Source organism: Ipomoea triloba, chromosome 10 (genome assembly GCF_003576645.1).
Source record: "Ipomoea triloba cultivar NCNSP0323 chromosome 10, ASM357664v1".
NCBI lineage: Eukaryota > Viridiplantae > Streptophyta > Magnoliopsida > Solanales > Convolvulaceae > Ipomoea > Ipomoea triloba.
In genome coordinates, this window is record NC_044925.1 from 12,629,771 (window position 1) to 12,647,505 (window position 17,735).

A 17,735-nucleotide genomic window follows, 5' to 3' on the forward strand; every position below is an offset into this window, starting at 1 on the left:
ATAGTGGATGATGAGGTGGAAGCTGGGGCCCACAAAAAACTGGAGAATAAACCCAACTGATAAGGATGCTCTAAATTTATATTGTTTTAAAAAATTTTAACTTATTAAATAAAAACCAAGACACCAATCTTTTCTATCGTTTTCGTTTGGATCTTGTATGCTTCTTCTCCTTGCTAGGATATTACTTACAAATGTGTTTGGTCCTAAATGACTATCCCAGGGGTTCTCATCAATCGAAAAAAAAAAATATTTGCACTCAAACAACATAATTTGCAGCAAAAGGCAGTAGGTACATGTATTATGATACACAACAGTTGACCCACTAGTTCAGTAGGCAATATTTGGGAGAAGAATACATAACATTTCGTTCCCACATTTTTTGCCCGGTTACGTGGTAGTGGGGTTATATACCAACTTTTTTAACTGAAGGAGGCCATGATAATCTGCGGCTCTCAACCTCTCCATGTTCACTACTTGACACTTCTTGCTGCTCGTTTTCTTGCCTCAGACTTCTAATGGCCAAATCATCAGAACTTTTTTCGGTTCTCCAGGGTGGAGGAGTCACAAAATCTGAATTCCTTGGTCCCCTTTGCGATGGATCCTTGCTGCTGCTTGGTGACGAAGGATGCCCGACCCTTAAAGCTTGAAGTGTGGCAAACGATTCCCTCATTGCCGACATGGCTTCAAAGAATCTGGTGCATGATGCCAGAGCAACTGGAATCGGGCGAAGCATTTCCTACATTGATTGGATTTGACATAAGTTAAAACCCCATCAACTTACATCAATTGGAACAAAAACAAATACAGAAATCCATTATCTCAGCTGGGTCTACACTCCCAAACTCGTAATAAGAGATGATAAAGGAAACGGACCCTCCCATTCCTAATTCTTTCTTGGTGACAACTTTAGGAGGTATATAAATTATATGCTCGGTTTTGATGCTTTCACAAGGCAATGAAGAAATATGCTAATGATGTATAATAAAATGCGAATATTCCAACGACTATAGTTGTAAAAGCAGCAGCAACAAAAAGAATAATAAGAATTTGACATACTGCCCATATTGTTGGTGGATCTTTAAAATTCTGGCTCCATTGGAAATCTGCTACAGATGCCGTCAGTGCACTGTAGTCGCTGGCAGCTCTCATAAGCAGCTCAGAAAATTGTTTCTGCAAAGATTCACACCGGCATCAGGCCTAAAAAATATATCATGAATCATGTACTTTGTTGGGGGTAAAGAACCTTTAGTTGAATTAAAGATCTGAGATTCACACGATGGAGATTTAAAATAAATAAATAAATAAATAAACAAGTAAAAAGATGTCTTCTAGGATATAACTCATATAAGCAATGTTGCAGAAGGTGCTATGCGCTAGGCGCTAATCGGGCGCCCCCCGGCGGCCGAGTAATCCGAGCAGGCAAAAAAAACCACTCGGCCGAATTGAGTGCCAACACGGCCTAGTTGGGCACCGACTCGGTCGAGTTAGGCGCCCGACTCGGCTGAGTTAGGCGCTTAACTCGGCCAAGTTAGGCAGCCAACTCAGTGTCTAGGGTGCCTAGTCAGCCGGTTAGTTGGTCGGCCAACTAAAAGCCGTCTAGGGCTGAAACGGCCTCGGCCTAGGGGCACCTAGGCGGCTGCCTAGGATGATTTTTACAACACTGGATATAAGTTATGTAGCAATATTTTACAAACAAGCAGAGAACTTTTTTCATAAATGTGTGTACTGTGTACTACTCAAGTGAAAATATCTATGCAAGATTGCAAGATAAAAAGTGCGTAATTCAATTTCATAAATAATGAACCTGATATTCTGCTTCCACCGGAATGCAATCCAATGAATATGGTTGTTGAAGCCGAGCAATTATCCGGTCCTATAACCATAGAATATTATATGAGAAGAGTGTATTGCACCGAAAGAGAAAATAGATCAGAACACTTGCATGATGGAGAAAATCAGGTAGAGGGTGAGAAGACGGGATTTCACCAAAGTTCACTATCTAATGAAATAGCTCTCACAGGACACCAAGAAAATTTACCAATACCGTATCTTGTAATAGGACCTCAGAATGTTACACATTCACCATTAAAGTACTTGTGCTGAAGAGTCATTACATAAAATTGAAGTCCTAAGTCTCCTGACCACTTTAGTACTTCACCAGAATGATTTAAACCAGTAAATCATAACCACATATTGTCCAATAGGTCAAACTATGTCGAAGTACTGGGAATGATATGTCTAACTGTCTAACATCATTTTTTAGTTTTTATTTATTTGTACATATGTTCTCACTCATATATATAAACTAAAGTGTGCTGTAATTACATATATTATCTCAAAGCTGGGTTTCTAATGTCTCTTCCTTATTCTCAAGAAATCGTGCATATACCAATAACGGATTCATCAACTACATTATTCCTTCAGATTTTAAAATGCTTTCTTATGTTTTTTACTTAACATATAGGTTTGATCTAGTCTTCAAAACAGCGATAGAACTATTTCACCAGTCCTGCAGGGGATCAACCCCCTTCCCCTTCACCATCCAGTAACAATGGAAGATGTAACAAAAAATTATTGTTTACTAATAATATTAATAATTTTGGAGGCACCAAATGAGAGCACAATAGAAGTTGTGTATCCTTGCATAAGTACATAAAGAGATCCCACACAAAAACTTAAACATATATACTTATCCAAAAAAAAAAAAAAAAGAATAAAAAATAATTGAAAACAAAGTGGCAGGAATAGGCAAATGTAGCAAGTAGAAGTATTACCTTGTTCTGAATAACATCTTTCAATATAGTAGTGATCCTGGCCAAAGTCTCAATCTTTTTTTCCATTTCACTAACATGTGTTAGATGGGCAACATTCTTGTCCTCCTAAAATTGACAACAATTAAATAAAATTCTTCGTCTAACACAAAGTGACAAATCTCATTTCATGAGATAAATTTTCCACGATACTATGTGAATTACAATCTTATTCATCCAAATGAGAGAAAATTAGAATTTCAATTATCAAATTGGTCCAGCAACCAAACTAGAGTTAAGAGGGCGAAATTTATTATTATTATTATTATTTAAAGCCAGACATGAAACTTGGAAAATGTTGGTCGGCACATGTGCTCATAGAAACCATTCAATATAGGATTGGTTCTCAAGGTTAGCTGACCAATCAACTGGCTACTAATGGAAATGAAAATCAGGAAACTGGTTCACATGTTGGGGGCAGAGATGTGAGAGAGGGAGGGGGGAATTTGGATAATTCATGAAATTAGGATTTGCAAAGACAAGTAAGAAGCCTCAGTTTCAATTTCTTGTGTAGTCATGAACTCATGAAAGAAGCCTCGACTTCTGTCTATAGTTTAATAATATTCTACATGGCTTAGTGACCAGATGACTTGGAAAGGTGAAATATAATAATAACATAATAAGAAAGTCTCCAAGACAGTTACCAGATTTACAGTGAGTCAAACTTTTTATCTATATTATTGATATAACACAAGAGCCTAATATTATTAGCACTCCCCTCAAGTTAGAGCATAAATATCATGTACTCACATTTTTTAAAAACTAATTCCACCTGTACTCCCAACAAGGCATAGAGCTTGCTTGGCTCAAAAACACCCAGTAGAGCAGAGGGAATAGACGGGGATTAATAGTACTACCCCTCCCTTCTTTAGTCCAATCACATTTTTTGGGATTGAAAGTGGCCTGTGGCCCAATCCCAAACCCTAACATGGTATTTCAAGGGATTTTTAGTCTGATCCATTTCAATCCCATGAACAAAGCAACATCATAGTAAGTAAATGTAAAGCTAAGGACCAAAGACTAGTCTCTTAAATAAGGGCACATAAACCTAAAAATAGGCCTGAGGATTTACCCGCTGCACTACCATCCCAAAGGTATTTAAGGACTTGTGGGGTTCTAAAGGAAATGGAATCATATGTAATCATGTTCATTTAGGCAACACCGCAACAGTTAAGATATTAATTCTGATGTTCTACTTCTGACAATGTATAGATTGTGGGTAATATTATGCAAGCAATAAACCAACACATATAAGTACAATAGACAGCTATGGGTAACCCCAGCCAAGATGGCAAGAGATTCAAGCTCGTAATCACAAGGTCACGAGTTCGAATCCTTGCCCCTTGGTTTGAGCCGGTTAGCTATGCGTAACTTAGACTGGTTTACTTTCTTGTGGTCCTTTGCCGGCTAGAGTTGGGGTTTACTCACACCCAAAAAGGTTGTGAGGTTTCTCTCGTCATCCAAAAAAAAAATAGACAGCTATATCAGGTAGTATCACCTTTCTACCCTGAAGCTCTACTTGCAAGTCTGCTATTTTTCTTTGGACAGCAGTAAGCTCCTTCAAAACCCTTATCAAGTCATCACTTTTTTCACCAGAGCCACTAGACAAACTTTGGATCTCCTCCTAAACCACAATAAAATGAAAATCAGAATCGGCATTCATTCGATAACTCATAGATACAGACATTCAAGAAAAGATAACCCAAAACGAACATAAGCGTACAAGAAAATAGAAAGCTGAAACAATTACAACCTAAATTGTTCTCAGTGTTATGATGTCGTCATATTAAGTGAAATTTAGCTAAAGATGAAGCACTTTTACAGCTTCTTTTTGTACAATCAACAAGCTTTTAATCTTATTCCATAAAATAATCTTACATTGTACTTCGCAAATCAACGATTCAGGAATCGGGTTTATAGATCACAAGTACAGAAATGCACATATATATATGGGTTTGCGAGGGATTACCTGGGAAGGAGGGGGAGAGACGGCGAAGCCCAGATCGGCGGCAATAGAAAGGGCATCTGACATCCCACCGAGGCGTCTCACTGGTTTCCGTCCGACCCATGTTGAGTCGCTTCCCATCATCGAACTTTCTGTTTCTCTCTCCCTCCGTCGTTACCTAGTGGAACTTTGACTTTGCAGAATTTATTTTTCTGGTTGGTTGGGTTGAGGATTTGAATTTTGTTTTGAGTGTTCACGAATATGTTAGCTGAAACGTAATTTTTGAATGGTAAAACCTTCCCACTGTCTCATCGATTCTTGTTTGTGACTTGTGAGAGGAATCACTTCAAAATAAAAATGGAGAAAATGAACTTTATTTAAAAAATTAATCACACCCTTAAATTCTCAAAATTTGAAATTAAACTTATAAACATGTTATTTTGAAGCATTGAAGTCTAGAAATCGGTTGGTAACTTGTAATTATAGGTTATCCAGGGTTTCAGTTGACCCTTCCACCATTTTTCGGCCGGGTGGTTTCGCTGGTTAGGCCAGTTTTTTAGGTGGGACACAGAAAGAGGACGGAAATTATTGGAATACAAATATGGGTAACACTACACTGTAGGATGCATGTTTTCTTTTTTAACATGCATCTTAAGAATGCATTGTTATCTTTTATAATATTTGTTTCAAATTAGAATAGTGTACATTGTACTTAGAGAATACGAAAAGAATACTGTATATAAATACAAAATAATAAATGCGTAGTTATGTATTTATTTTTTGAAATATAAGGATAAAAAATACCTAAATAGGGGGTTCAAGACCAACAACCCTAATTTTACTCCATTCCAAGCAACATGTACAGTGAATTTAACTTGTTAAATGAATTATAAATATGAACACAACAATTTATCACTCTTTTATTTTTTTTGCAAGCATATTATTATTCTATTTATTTCTTAATTTTTTTACGTAATAAGTAGAAAAAATTGTACTACCTCCGTCCTATTTTGTTTGTCTGATTCGGTTAACGAGGCTTGACTGAAATTATTTTTAATTCAAATTTTTATAATATTAAGTTTAGTATTAATATATAAAATTTATATATTTAGAAACTACATTAAAATTACTATTAAACACAAAAAATTAAATTTAAAAATAATTAAAAATTATTAAGAAAATAAACAATGAAGAAAGAGTTGGTTTGATCAATTAATAGTAAACATGACAGGTAAAATGGGACAGGAGTAGTAATAATTATGTAATTATTAAACATTTAGTTCTCATTATTATTATACACTAATTACACATTATTGATAATTATATTTAATTTTCCTCATAATTATGTAATAATTAGTACATTCTAATTAACTAACAACTATGCATTATAAATGATTCAGCATCTAATGAGGTTAACAACAATACTATTTTTTCCCCTTATACATATATATACCATCTTTTTTTGGCTTTTAACTACAATACTGTACACATACATCTTTTTTTTTCACTTAAACTACAATACTATACACATACACGTATCATACCTTCATTTTCTACCTTTTAACTAATTTTTTTTTGGAAAAGCTAATGCATTTTAATTAAATCAAGTCCGAAGACAAAGCATTACAAATGATGGAAGGAGGATTCACGAACCACTCCATGCAATCAGCTGTAGAAACAGACTGCCTAGCTAACAAATGAGCTGTCTGATTCGCAGATCGCTTAACGAAAACTAAACTGCTATTAGTAAAGAAACTTAGCAAGTTTTTAATTTCATACAATATAAGATGATAGGAAGAGTCCCCCAAATTTGAATTTACACTTTGAACCACTTGGAGAGAGTCTGTCTCAACAATTACTTTGTCATTGTTGAAGGATTTTAGCCAGCTCAGTGACTCTCTAACAGCTACGGCCTCTGCTTCCTTTGAAGAGTACACGCCATTCCAATGAAAGCCTTTTGCTGCAATGAACTGACCCCTATCATTCCTTAAGACACAACCAAATCCCATTCTGCTTCCTTGTTTATCAATTGTTGCATCAACATTCAATTTTAGGAATCCACTTTCAGGTTTAGTCCATTTATCTTCAGCTACCCCAATTTTAGATGGTTGGCGAAGTTCCGAAGTAGCTTTCTTCCAATCAGAATAAAACCTGTGTGCTCCAATGACTGTATTCCTCGCCGATTCTAATGCCTTGTTATTCCACAAAATTTGATTCCTCAAAGACCAGATGCTCCAGCACACAGTATAAAGGACACACAGTTGATGGTTAGATAAACTCTCTTCCATCTTGCTGACCCAAGCTTGAAAACTATCATAGTTTCCGGCTGGTGTTTGGAATCTCAAATGGTCCCAACAAGCTCTAGCAAACTCACACTCCACAAACAAATGATAAATAGATTCCCTACCATTGGTGCAAAGCAAGCACTTCTCATCACAGTGAATTTGCTTCTTCCTCAAGTTGTCTTTGGTTGGGAGACACGATGTACAAGCTTGCCATACAAAAGTTTTTATTTTTGGGGGAATTTTGCTCTGCCATAAACTGCTCCATTGCTGCTTATCCTCCTCACGTAACTCACCACAAATGGCCTTGTAGCAGCTCTTGACCGAGAATCTGCCGTCCTCTTCTGGCCCCCATACTAGCTTATCTTGGATCATCTGTCTAGGGAGAGGGATCTTCATGATGAGCTCAGCGTCTCTGTGAGTGAAAATTTCCCTGATGATTCCTTCATCCCAGTTGTGTGTTATAGGATCAATCAGATCTGCAACTTTCGAGTGCTCCATAAATGGGAAGGGAAATGATGTCACCTTTGGGTTAGAATTATTTGGTAGCCAATTATCCCCCCAAATGAAAGCCTGGTTACCATCTCCGATTCTCCACCTCGTGTGTTTGCGAATAAGATGCTGCGTTGTGATTACACTACTCCATATATAGGAAGGATTGGCTCCCAACTTTGCTTCCATAAACGAAGAATCCGGAAAGTACCTAGCTTTAAAAATTTTAGAAACAAGAGAGTCGGGATTCTGATAAAGTCTCCATGCCTGTTTACAGAGAAGAGCAAGGTTGAAATCATGGAGGTTCCTGAAGCCAAGACCACCCCATTTCTTGGGTATGCATAAATGTTTCCAAGACTTCCAATTGATTCCTCTGTTATTGCCTCCACCACCCTTCCACCAGTAAGAATTCATAACAGTCTCAATCTCTTTAACCAAACCTTTAGGCAATAAGAAAACCCCCATGGCATACGTGGGGAGTGCTTGGAGAACAGTTTTTAGAAGGACCTCCCTACCAGCTCTAGAGATGAATCTATGGTTCCAATTATTGATCCGGTTGATTATCCTTTGTTTTAAGAAGCTCAAAATCTCTTTCTTGTTCCTACCAACCATCAAAGGAAGGCCTAGATAATTACTTGTACCACCCCCTTGTTGAATCCCCATAATAGCTTCCAATCTGCTCCTCATCTCCTCATTAGTATTGCTACTGAATACAAGGGAAGATTTTTCCAAATTAATGGACTGTCCAGATGCCTTCTCATACACTTGGAGTAGGTGTCTCAAGTTTCTTGCTTCATTTGCATTCTCCTTGAAGAAAATAAAGCTGTCATCTGCGAAGAAGAGATGGCTAATTGACGGGGCGTTCCTTGCAACTGAGATACCATGAAGCTTTCCACTTCTCTCATAATCTCTTATCAACGCACTGAACCCTTCTGCCATAATGATGAATAAGTATGGGGATATTGGATCACCTTGCCTCAGCCCCCTCTCTGGTTTAATAGGCCCTATTTCTTCATTTTTGTTTAGCACAAAATACTCCACTGAAGACACACTCCATCACAAGACCAACCCATTTCTCATCGAATCCCATTCTAATCATGATGTTACGCAGTAAGGGCCATTCCAACCTGTCATAAGCTTTGCTAATATCCAACTTGAGAGCTGCATAACCTTCCTTCCCACTGGATTTTCTCTTCAAAAAATGTTGCATTTCGAAAGCGATCATAACGTTGTCTGTTATTAGCCTACCTGGAACAAAGGCACTTTGGTTATCCGAGACAATGTCATTTAGCAAAAGTTTAAGCCTGTTAGCTAAAGCCTTAGCAAGGATCTTGTAAGCTACAGAGCAGAGAGCTATAGGCCTGAGGTCAGACATAAATTCTGGATTAGATTTTTTAGGAATCAGAACAATCTGAGTAATATTCAGCCCCTTGGGAAGCTTTCCAGTAGTCAAGAATTCATTGCAGAAGCAAACTAGACTTTCTCCTAAAATATCCCAGTAAGATTGAAAGAAGCCTGGGTTAAAACCATCAGCTCCCGGACTTTTATCAGGATGCATCCCAAACACCGCCTTCTTAATCTCATCATGATTGAACTTTCTCAAGAGAATTCTGTTTTGGGCACTGGTAACTTTGTGATTAACACAGTTAAGGACAGGAACGTCATCCCCCGCACTGCTGGAAAAAATCCTAGTAAAGTAGTTCATCATCAATGAATTTAGTTCTGGTCCGTGAGTGATCCAATTTCCTCTGTCATTTTTGAGCTTCTGGATGTCATTATTTCTTCTCCTCTGCTTAACCGCATTGTGGAAAAATTTGGTGTTGTTATCTCCTCCTTGGAACCAGAATAACTTAGCCCTTTGTTTCCAGTATAAATTCTGCTTATCCAAGAGGTTGATAAATTGTTGCTGAGCATTCGAGAATTCCCACATACCTTTACTGTCAGTTCTACAACGAAGGATGCCCATCCGTCTTTTGAGAGCTGCTATTTGTGGTTGCAAGTTTCGGTTGATGTCCTTGCCCCATTTCCATATTGCGTGGCTACATAGCTCAAATCTGGAACATAAGTTAAGGCCTTCTGTATAGCTCCAACTCTGATGCACAATCTCCCTGCAATGTGCTTCCTTGAGCCAATAGTTTTCAAACTTAAATTTTCTCCTCCTAATCCGAAGTGTATATGCAGGCCACACAGCTATAGGAAGATGGTCACTTAAGGGAGTTTCGAGAGATTCTGCACAAGCTTCCCCAAAAATATCCAACCACCCATCATTGACAAGAATCCGGTCAAGTTTCTCTCTGATCCAGTTAGGTGTACCTCTACCTCTTTCCCAAGTGAACTGATACCCTTTGAACTCAAAATTTCTCAATCCACTGAACTCAATTGCTTCCCTGAAGCCTTGCATGAGCCAAAGGGGTTGTTGGGCCCCACCTAGTTTCTCTTCTGGACTAAGAATGTCATTGAAGTCTCCCATCAGCATCCAAGGGAGTGAGTTGTTTGTAGATAGCTCTTTGAGGAGCTCCCAGGTGTCCTTACGTCTATGTCTAGCCGGACTGCCATAGAAGCCGGTAAACCGCCATGTAGGGGACTCAGCCGAATGCTTAATGGTGATGTCAATAAGGTTAGCCGAATGACTTATAATATTAACCTCCAACTCTCTTTTCCAAACGATGGCTAACCCGCCACTAAAACCTACGTTATCCACTGTGAACAGAGAATCCAAACCCAGTCTTCTTCTGATAACCTCCATCTTGTTTGAGCATAGTTTAGTTTCCATTAAAAAGATTAAAAGAGGTTTTTTAGATTGGACTAAATCCACCAAGACTTGGACTGTGGCTTGATTGCCAAGCCCACGGCAATTCCATGAAATGAAGCTCATTGTGTGTCGGACTACTTGATGTCATAATCTGAGAAAAGGGAGCTGAGATAGGAGCCTTACAATATGCACGAAAACTGGTGAACAAAACACGGGTTGATGGATAAAATTGGTTATGGGAAATGCTGTCAAAAGAGGACAATGAACTAAGCGGGTAGTAAAATCCAAGCTGAAGCAGAAGAAGGAAGCAAGATGAAAGAACTTGTTACAATAACAAGAAGGAAGAAGACAACAACAACAACAGTAGCTTGTCAACTAGGACAAGAGGAAGAAGCTCATCATCATGAATGAGAGGGAAATCTTACGAAGATGCTGTAATCTTGACCAAATTAAAACGATGAGAAGTCCAGTGGTGGCTGCTTTCCTCACCGGTATCTGCGCTACATCTTACCCACCGGCGGAGCGCGACGGACAGTCGGCATGGCCGACCGGACCAAGGGAAGAAGCACCCAACGGCACTCTGGCTCAAAAAACCCTAGCGTAGTAGTGTTTGAAACAGTTGTATACTTAAATTTTGGGCTGCTTCTTTGTTCCCTTTTCAAAATCCACCTATTTTTGTATCCCACCCAAAAAACCAGCCCAACCGTGTTTATGACTCTTTTCCGGCCACAATCACCGGCGACCAGACTGTGGAGATGCTCTAGCAAATTATTCTGTGAACCCGAGTTCACCTTACAAAGTGAATTCGAGTCTAAAATACACAATTTACATAGTGAATGTTCACAATTTATATACTGAATGCTCACAACTAAATGTTCACAATTTAAATACTTGATGTTCACAATTTGAATTATGAACCTACAGAATGTAAATTGTGACCAATCGTTATACCCTGCACCACGGTGCACATTGTGCACATAGCAATGTGCACCACGTACGTAAAACGACGTCGTTTTTGTGTTAGTGGACGCGGACGCGAATGACTCCAGGGAATTCATTATCTATAATACACATAATCATTATCTAGAATACACAGAACGTTTGCCTAGAATACACAGAATGTTTGCCCAGAATACACAGAATATTGACACACAATACACAAAACTCATCATTCTAACTCTCGAATGCACAAACACATCACAACCTGTGTTAATAACATGAATACACAGAATATTGACACAAAATACACAGAACTCATCCTCCTAAACATTCGAATGCACAAACACATCACAACATGTGTTACTAACATGAATACACATAACGGTTGCCTAGAATACACAGAACGGTTGCCTAGAATACACATAATGATTTCCTGGAATACACAGAATATTAACATAAATACAGAGACCGGCCGAAATGGGAAACATGATTTCTAAAAAAACGGACGATTAGTTTACAATACTCAAAACGACGTCGTTTAGGTACGTGGTGCACATTGCTATGTGCATCGTGGTGCACGGTATAATTTGCCAATTGTGACCATGTTTCGTGATATAACTATTTGGATGCTCTAAGGTGGGCCTTGATCCATAATACAATAATTGCGAAAACAAGTATAATCTATATATATATATATATATTAAAACAGAAGTGCTAGCTTTCCCGCTCATTTTAGTCCAAAAATTTTGAAATCGGTCAACATAATATTATATAATAATTTCCTTATCAGAAATTCTAGTCTTCTTTATCATTCTTTATCATTCCTTATTTATGGCTAAAATTGACAAAATATTCAAAATATAATTTCATTCCTTATTATACACAGAAATTAATGAAATATTTTATTCAATTCCATTCTTGTATGGATTCCTTAAACAAAATAGTTTAACGTTGCGTATTTTTAATATATATATATATATATATATATATATATATATATGTATGTATGTATGTATGTATATATATAGAGATTACTATATGATGTATATTATAATATTCAAAAAAATATTAATATATTATGTTAATGTACGTAATTAAATTCCTCTCATAATAATATTCAAAAAAAATTCCAACAATAAAATTACTATATGATGTATATTATAGTATTCCAAAAAAATATTACTATATTATGTTGATATACGTAATTAAATTCCTCTCATGATAATATTCAAAAAAAAAATCCAACAATCAAATTACTATATGATGTATATTATTGCATTCAAAAAAAATATTACTATATTATGTTAATGTACGTAATTAAATTCCTCTCATGATAATATACCATGCAATTTAATTATGGTTCAAAATATTTTAATCTTGCGTATTTTTTATTTTATATTCATAAACAATCAAATTACTATATGATGTATATTATAGTATTCAAAAAAAATTACTATATTATGTTAATATACGTAATTAAATTTCTTTCATGATAATATTTAAAAAAAATTCCAACAATCAAATTACTATATGATGTATATTATAGTATTCAAAAAAATTATTACTATATTATGTTAATGTACGTAATTAAATTCCTCTCATGATAATATTCAAAAAAAATCAACATCAAATTACTATATGATGTATATTATAGTATTAAAAAAATATTACTATATTATGTTAATGCACGCAATTAAATTCCTCTCATGATAATATTAAAAAAAATTCCAACAATCAAATGACTATATGATGTATATTATAGTATTAAAAAATATTATTATATTTATGTTAATGTACGTAATTAAATTTCTCTCATGATAATATTCAAAAAAAATTCCAACAATCAAATTACTATATGATGTATATTATAGTATAGTATTCCAATATATATATATATATATATATATATATATATATATATATATAAACAAAAGTGTTGTTTTACTGCCAATCTTGAAAACAATACTTTTGTTTTGAAATTTGAAATTAGCATCATTTTTTACCTAATTAAAGAATTACAAAAATGCAATATATGTTAATTTAATTTATAGTAATGATTACCTAAAGTGTTTATTATACCATGAATCATGGTATATTTTAAGTTACACTAAACTAATACTTCCTATATTCTTTTTCAACTTAAGTTCAGTTTTTGAATATATACAAACAAAATTAATATATAAAAAATATATTATTAGAAAGTTCTAATTAAAAACTTTTAAATAACACCTATATTAGTATTTTTATTTTAATGAATTAAATTAACATACAATTATATTAAATCACTATATTATATCCATTTTCAATATAATATTGGTTCATTTTTAAAACAATGTTGCAGATTGATTTTTTACAATACTATTGCAATATATAATTAAAATTAACATAGACTTACATAATAATAATCTATATTTATATATATATATATATATTAAAACAAAAGTGTCATTTTTCTGTCCATCTTAAGAAAATACTTCTGCCATTTTTTACCTAATTAAACAATAACAAAAATGTTATATATGTTAATTTAATTTATACTAATGATAACCTAAATATTTATTATACCATGAATCATGGTCTACTTTTAAGGTTAAATATTTATTATACCATGAATCATGGTCTACTTTTAAGGTACACTACACTAATACTCAATAGGCAAAAGGGTTAAATAGACCCATGTACTAACACAGATTGTTCATCTAGCACAATGAACTAAAATATGGTCCATCTAGGCTATTATACTCCCAATTATTTTTCATCTAGCATTTTTAGCCTATTTCTAACAAGTAACTCATCTAATTTGTTGACATGGAAAAATAAAATAAGAAAAAATGATGACATGTTATTTATAGGAATGTTTTTGATGATTTTACCCTATTTCATTAATGAAGAAAATGATTTCTTGCAATGAAATAGGGTTGAAATCAAAGTTGCTATATAAATATATAATGCTTTAATTACAGTGTACTGCACTACTGTGTATTTATAGTGGGGTATTCAAAGTCGTTCGGCAATGAAATTTCATGAAAAATCAATATATGAAAATTAAATTATTTTTATAATAACTTAAGATATTGTATTGGGTAAATTTTATTATTTTTAAAAATAGTTGTACATATTGAATCATTGTTGCATGTCAAAAGTTCACCCAAAATATTTGTTGCATGTCAATTTGTTTACTTCATCTAACTTTTAAAAATAACTAAAATATTATTACTACTATATATAAATTTTTTCCTACATAAATGATGTTGTTTTTCAAAGTTTAAAAATGTGAAAACTAAAATATATCATTATTATGATTTTAGCATTCTACTAATAACAAATATAAGTATTATTGCATAGTTTTGTAGTACAAATGATGTACACAAATTTTATGAAACATCATAAATTATAAAAATTTACAAATCTAAAATAATAGTTATTATTTAAATATTATGAGCCCAAAAAAAATAATTTACGTTAATAACATAACTGAATAAAAACTAACATAAAAATGAACTAATTGAACTAACTTACATTTGTGGAGTTTGAAAAAAAAATGTTATTGGGTAAATGTCTCACATTTAAATATAATGTTATTAAATTAATTGAAATTCACATATTTAATAATGATGCATTATCTCGAGATCTATCAATTTAAAATGAAGAAGAATAAGAGATAATAGAATTAAAAAAAAAAATAAACTTTCAATAAATTAGTTAAAAACACATCGATCTACAAATATTGAACCACAAAGTCTATTGTGGACCTATTATTTAAATGATGATCTAGAGATGTTTTGATTGCACTACATTTATGGGTTGGAAAATATTTAGAAACAAAACTAAATGCTTTCCAGACATCTATTACTATTTATGATAACAAACAAAAGTCTAAGGCAAAAACTTGTATGAGACCGTATCATGATTTGAATCTGTGAGACGGGTCGGATCTTTAATTAACGAGGTCAAAGATCCGATCCATTAATCAAAGATCTAACCCGTTTTACGAATTGAGACTCGTGAGACGGTCTCACACAAGTTCTACTCAAAGTTTAAAATATCACCAAAGTAGAATTTGAAACAAAACTAAGATATCAATGTAAAATTTTTAAATAAGAATGTTTTTTCATTCAAGGAAAAAAAATTGTATAATATTTATCAATATCTATATAATAAAAATTTTATCAATTTCTCTTTTTATCCATTTATGTAGACATATATTATATTTATAGTATTTTATACAATATGAAAATATATGCACATTTTTTAATAGAATTGTGATTGCTGGTATAATTATACACGTTAATTACTACAATGGTTACTTATTAAAACAATTATTTTAAAATATGTCTAAACTCATACTCTTAATTAAAAATTCAAAAATATTTAAAATTTATCTAAATATGTAATATAGTTACTTAGTTAGGGACTACGTTAATCCATATAAAGTTAAAAAAAATTAAACTCTTTTAATATGTAAATGTAATTTTCTTAATTATAATTAATAAAATATAAAATATAATTAAAAATAAACTTATTAAATTAACAAATTTTTTATTCATAAATATTTATATTTTTAAAAATGCATGCATACATATACTTATGCATTATATTAATCATACAAAATTAAAATGTTATTTTTTAATTTCTAAATTTAATTATAATATATCAATATAAATTATAATTACATAAATTATATATAGAATTTGCATATATACATATTAATAAACATTATTTGTATATATATTGTATTACACAATCATACAAGAAAATGCGTTTGATTAGAGTTTAAAATCACATATACAAAATTTAAAATTTACATTTTTTAATTTCTAGGTATAATTTTCTTAGTTATTATTCATATTGTTAGAATTATAATATAAGATTAGGACTAATTCAATTTAATTATGTAAATTTTTCTCTATAAATTTATATAAATATGTACATGATTATAGATTATAATAATCATACAAAATTTTAATTTTGTATGCTATGATAATAGATACTTGACCAAATATATGAAAATTCAACTATATTATTATATTGTACATTTTAATATATTTATATTTTTAATTTTTTTTTATTTAAATTCATAATAACAAAATTTTTTTCCATGCATAGCACGGGTAAAACACTAGTTCTATTAAAAATTGGTAAAACAATTCGGATTTTTTTAAAAGTATTATTAACTAAAATAATTTGACTTTTTTCTCAAAAAATAATTTGACTTTTAATTCACTATTTAAAATGATTACTGACTATGCCATCATTTTTAAATTCGTTTTAGATTATTAATTTATCTAAAATAGTTTATTAACTATGTATAATTTATTCAACTTGGTCATTCATTATTCACACCGGAAGATTAAATTGAATAAATTTTGCATATTTGATGAATCACTCTGTTAAGTTTGTTTGAACTATCAGTCGACGACTATTTGAAAATTATGATATACTCCGTAATTGATGAATCTTTTTGATTAGGGGTGGCGTTTCGAGATTCGGTTCGATTTTTTTGGTTTCGGTATTAAAAAATGATTCCACTCGGTTTAACATTATAATTTGGTTTGGTTTGAAAAAGTTTGTGTAAAGTGTCATTCCGCACCATGAACTATATGAGATTGTTCATGCTGCATCATAGTCTTTCATAACATATATTTCGAGCCACTAATCATTTATTTTTTTTTCGTCTAGCATTTTTTACAAGTTTCCAAGTTACTATGATGACATGTCACAAGTTAATAGCTGATGTGGTGCTTATTTCTGGTTATTGATGTGTTTCTTAGTTTATGTGGCAGCCATGTAATGGTTTTACTTAAAAAAAAAAAAAAAAAAAAAAAAAAAAAAAAAAAAAAAAACTCAACTTGAGACCGTGACCAAGAGGAGCCGTCGGTAGAGTTCCAACATTGTCGCCGGAGAAGCCAAATCAAGAAAGTTCAAATTCTGGAAGATCAAAGTCTAAACAGGGTATAAATCAAATTATGGAAAATCAAAGTTCAAAGCCAAGTCAGATCACTGATGAGGAAGCTCAGAGCTTGAACAAACGGAAACTTTGTTCAGGGTATAAATTGAAGGAGATAAATGGCATCAATATATTTTTTGCTGGCAGTGAGAATGATGCCTCAGAATCTGAAACTAATGGCAATTTGAGTAATAGAACATCAGTGCGTATAGTTCAGCAAGCTGCGAATTGAATAAGCCAGATTTCATTCAGTAGTGAAGAAAAAATTTCTCCGAAAAAGCCTACCATTATACCTGAGGTGGCAAAACATCATGAATTGAGTGGAACTCTTGAAAAAAATTTTCCCGAAGAAGCAGCTGTCATATGCAAAGTGCAATCTAGGAATTACTTTTTGGTGGTGTCCGCAATCCATTTCACTTGTTTCTGCTGCCAAATCAAGAGGCTTTGGATTCAAATTAGTCATGGATGTGAGTGCCCCATCTTAGAGAAGAAGGATCATCGAATCAATTCGTCGGAATACCGGCCGCCGGCGCCAGAAATTGTCAAACACAAATTTGGAGAAAAAAGT

At 33.2% G+C, this 17,735-nt stretch overlaps 2 protein-coding genes across 2 annotated transcripts; both read right to left on the bottom strand.

Moving 5' to 3' along the window:
* Nucleotides 1-233: 233 nt before the first annotated feature.
* Nucleotides 234-5,045, bottom strand: LOC116031396 (AUGMIN subunit 2-like). The gene is made up of 6 exons (XM_031273592.1): nt 4,780-5,045; nt 4,309-4,434; nt 2,775-2,879; nt 1,805-1,873; nt 1,057-1,170; nt 234-736 (listed from the first exon to the last, which is right to left on the bottom strand). The coding sequence occupies exons 1-6, from the start codon at nt 4,897-4,899 to the stop codon at nt 404-406; spliced, it is 867 nt and encodes a 288-aa protein (XP_031129452.1). The 5' UTR covers nt 4,900-5,045; the 3' UTR covers nt 234-403.
* A 3,496-nt stretch (nt 5,046-8,541) lies between these two features.
* On the bottom strand, nt 8,542-10,275 carry LOC116033153. The gene has a single exon (XM_031275912.1). The coding sequence runs from the start codon at nt 10,273-10,275 to the stop codon at nt 8,542-8,544; it is 1,734 nt and encodes a 577-aa protein (XP_031131772.1).
* Between the last annotated feature and the right edge of the window lie 7,460 nt (nt 10,276-17,735).

Bases quoted from the DNA above. Each gene is read 5' to 3' on its own strand.
- LOC116031396 (XM_031273592.1), bottom strand. From the start codon at position 4,899: ATGATGGGAAGCGACTCAACATGGGTCGGACGGAAACCAGTGAGACGC. The intron at 4,435-4,779 runs GTAATCCCTCGC...ATTGTGGTTTAG, and splicing joins TCTCTCCCCCTCCTTCCCAG to GAGGAGATCCAAAGTTTGTC. The intron at 2,880-4,308 runs GTGATACTACCT...TGTCAATTTTAG, and splicing joins TAGAGCTTCAGGGTAGAAAG to GAGGACAAGAATGTTGCCCA.
- LOC116033153 (XM_031275912.1), bottom strand. From the start codon at position 10,275: ATGGAGGTTATCAGAAGAAGACTGGGTTTGGATTCTCTGTTCACAGTG.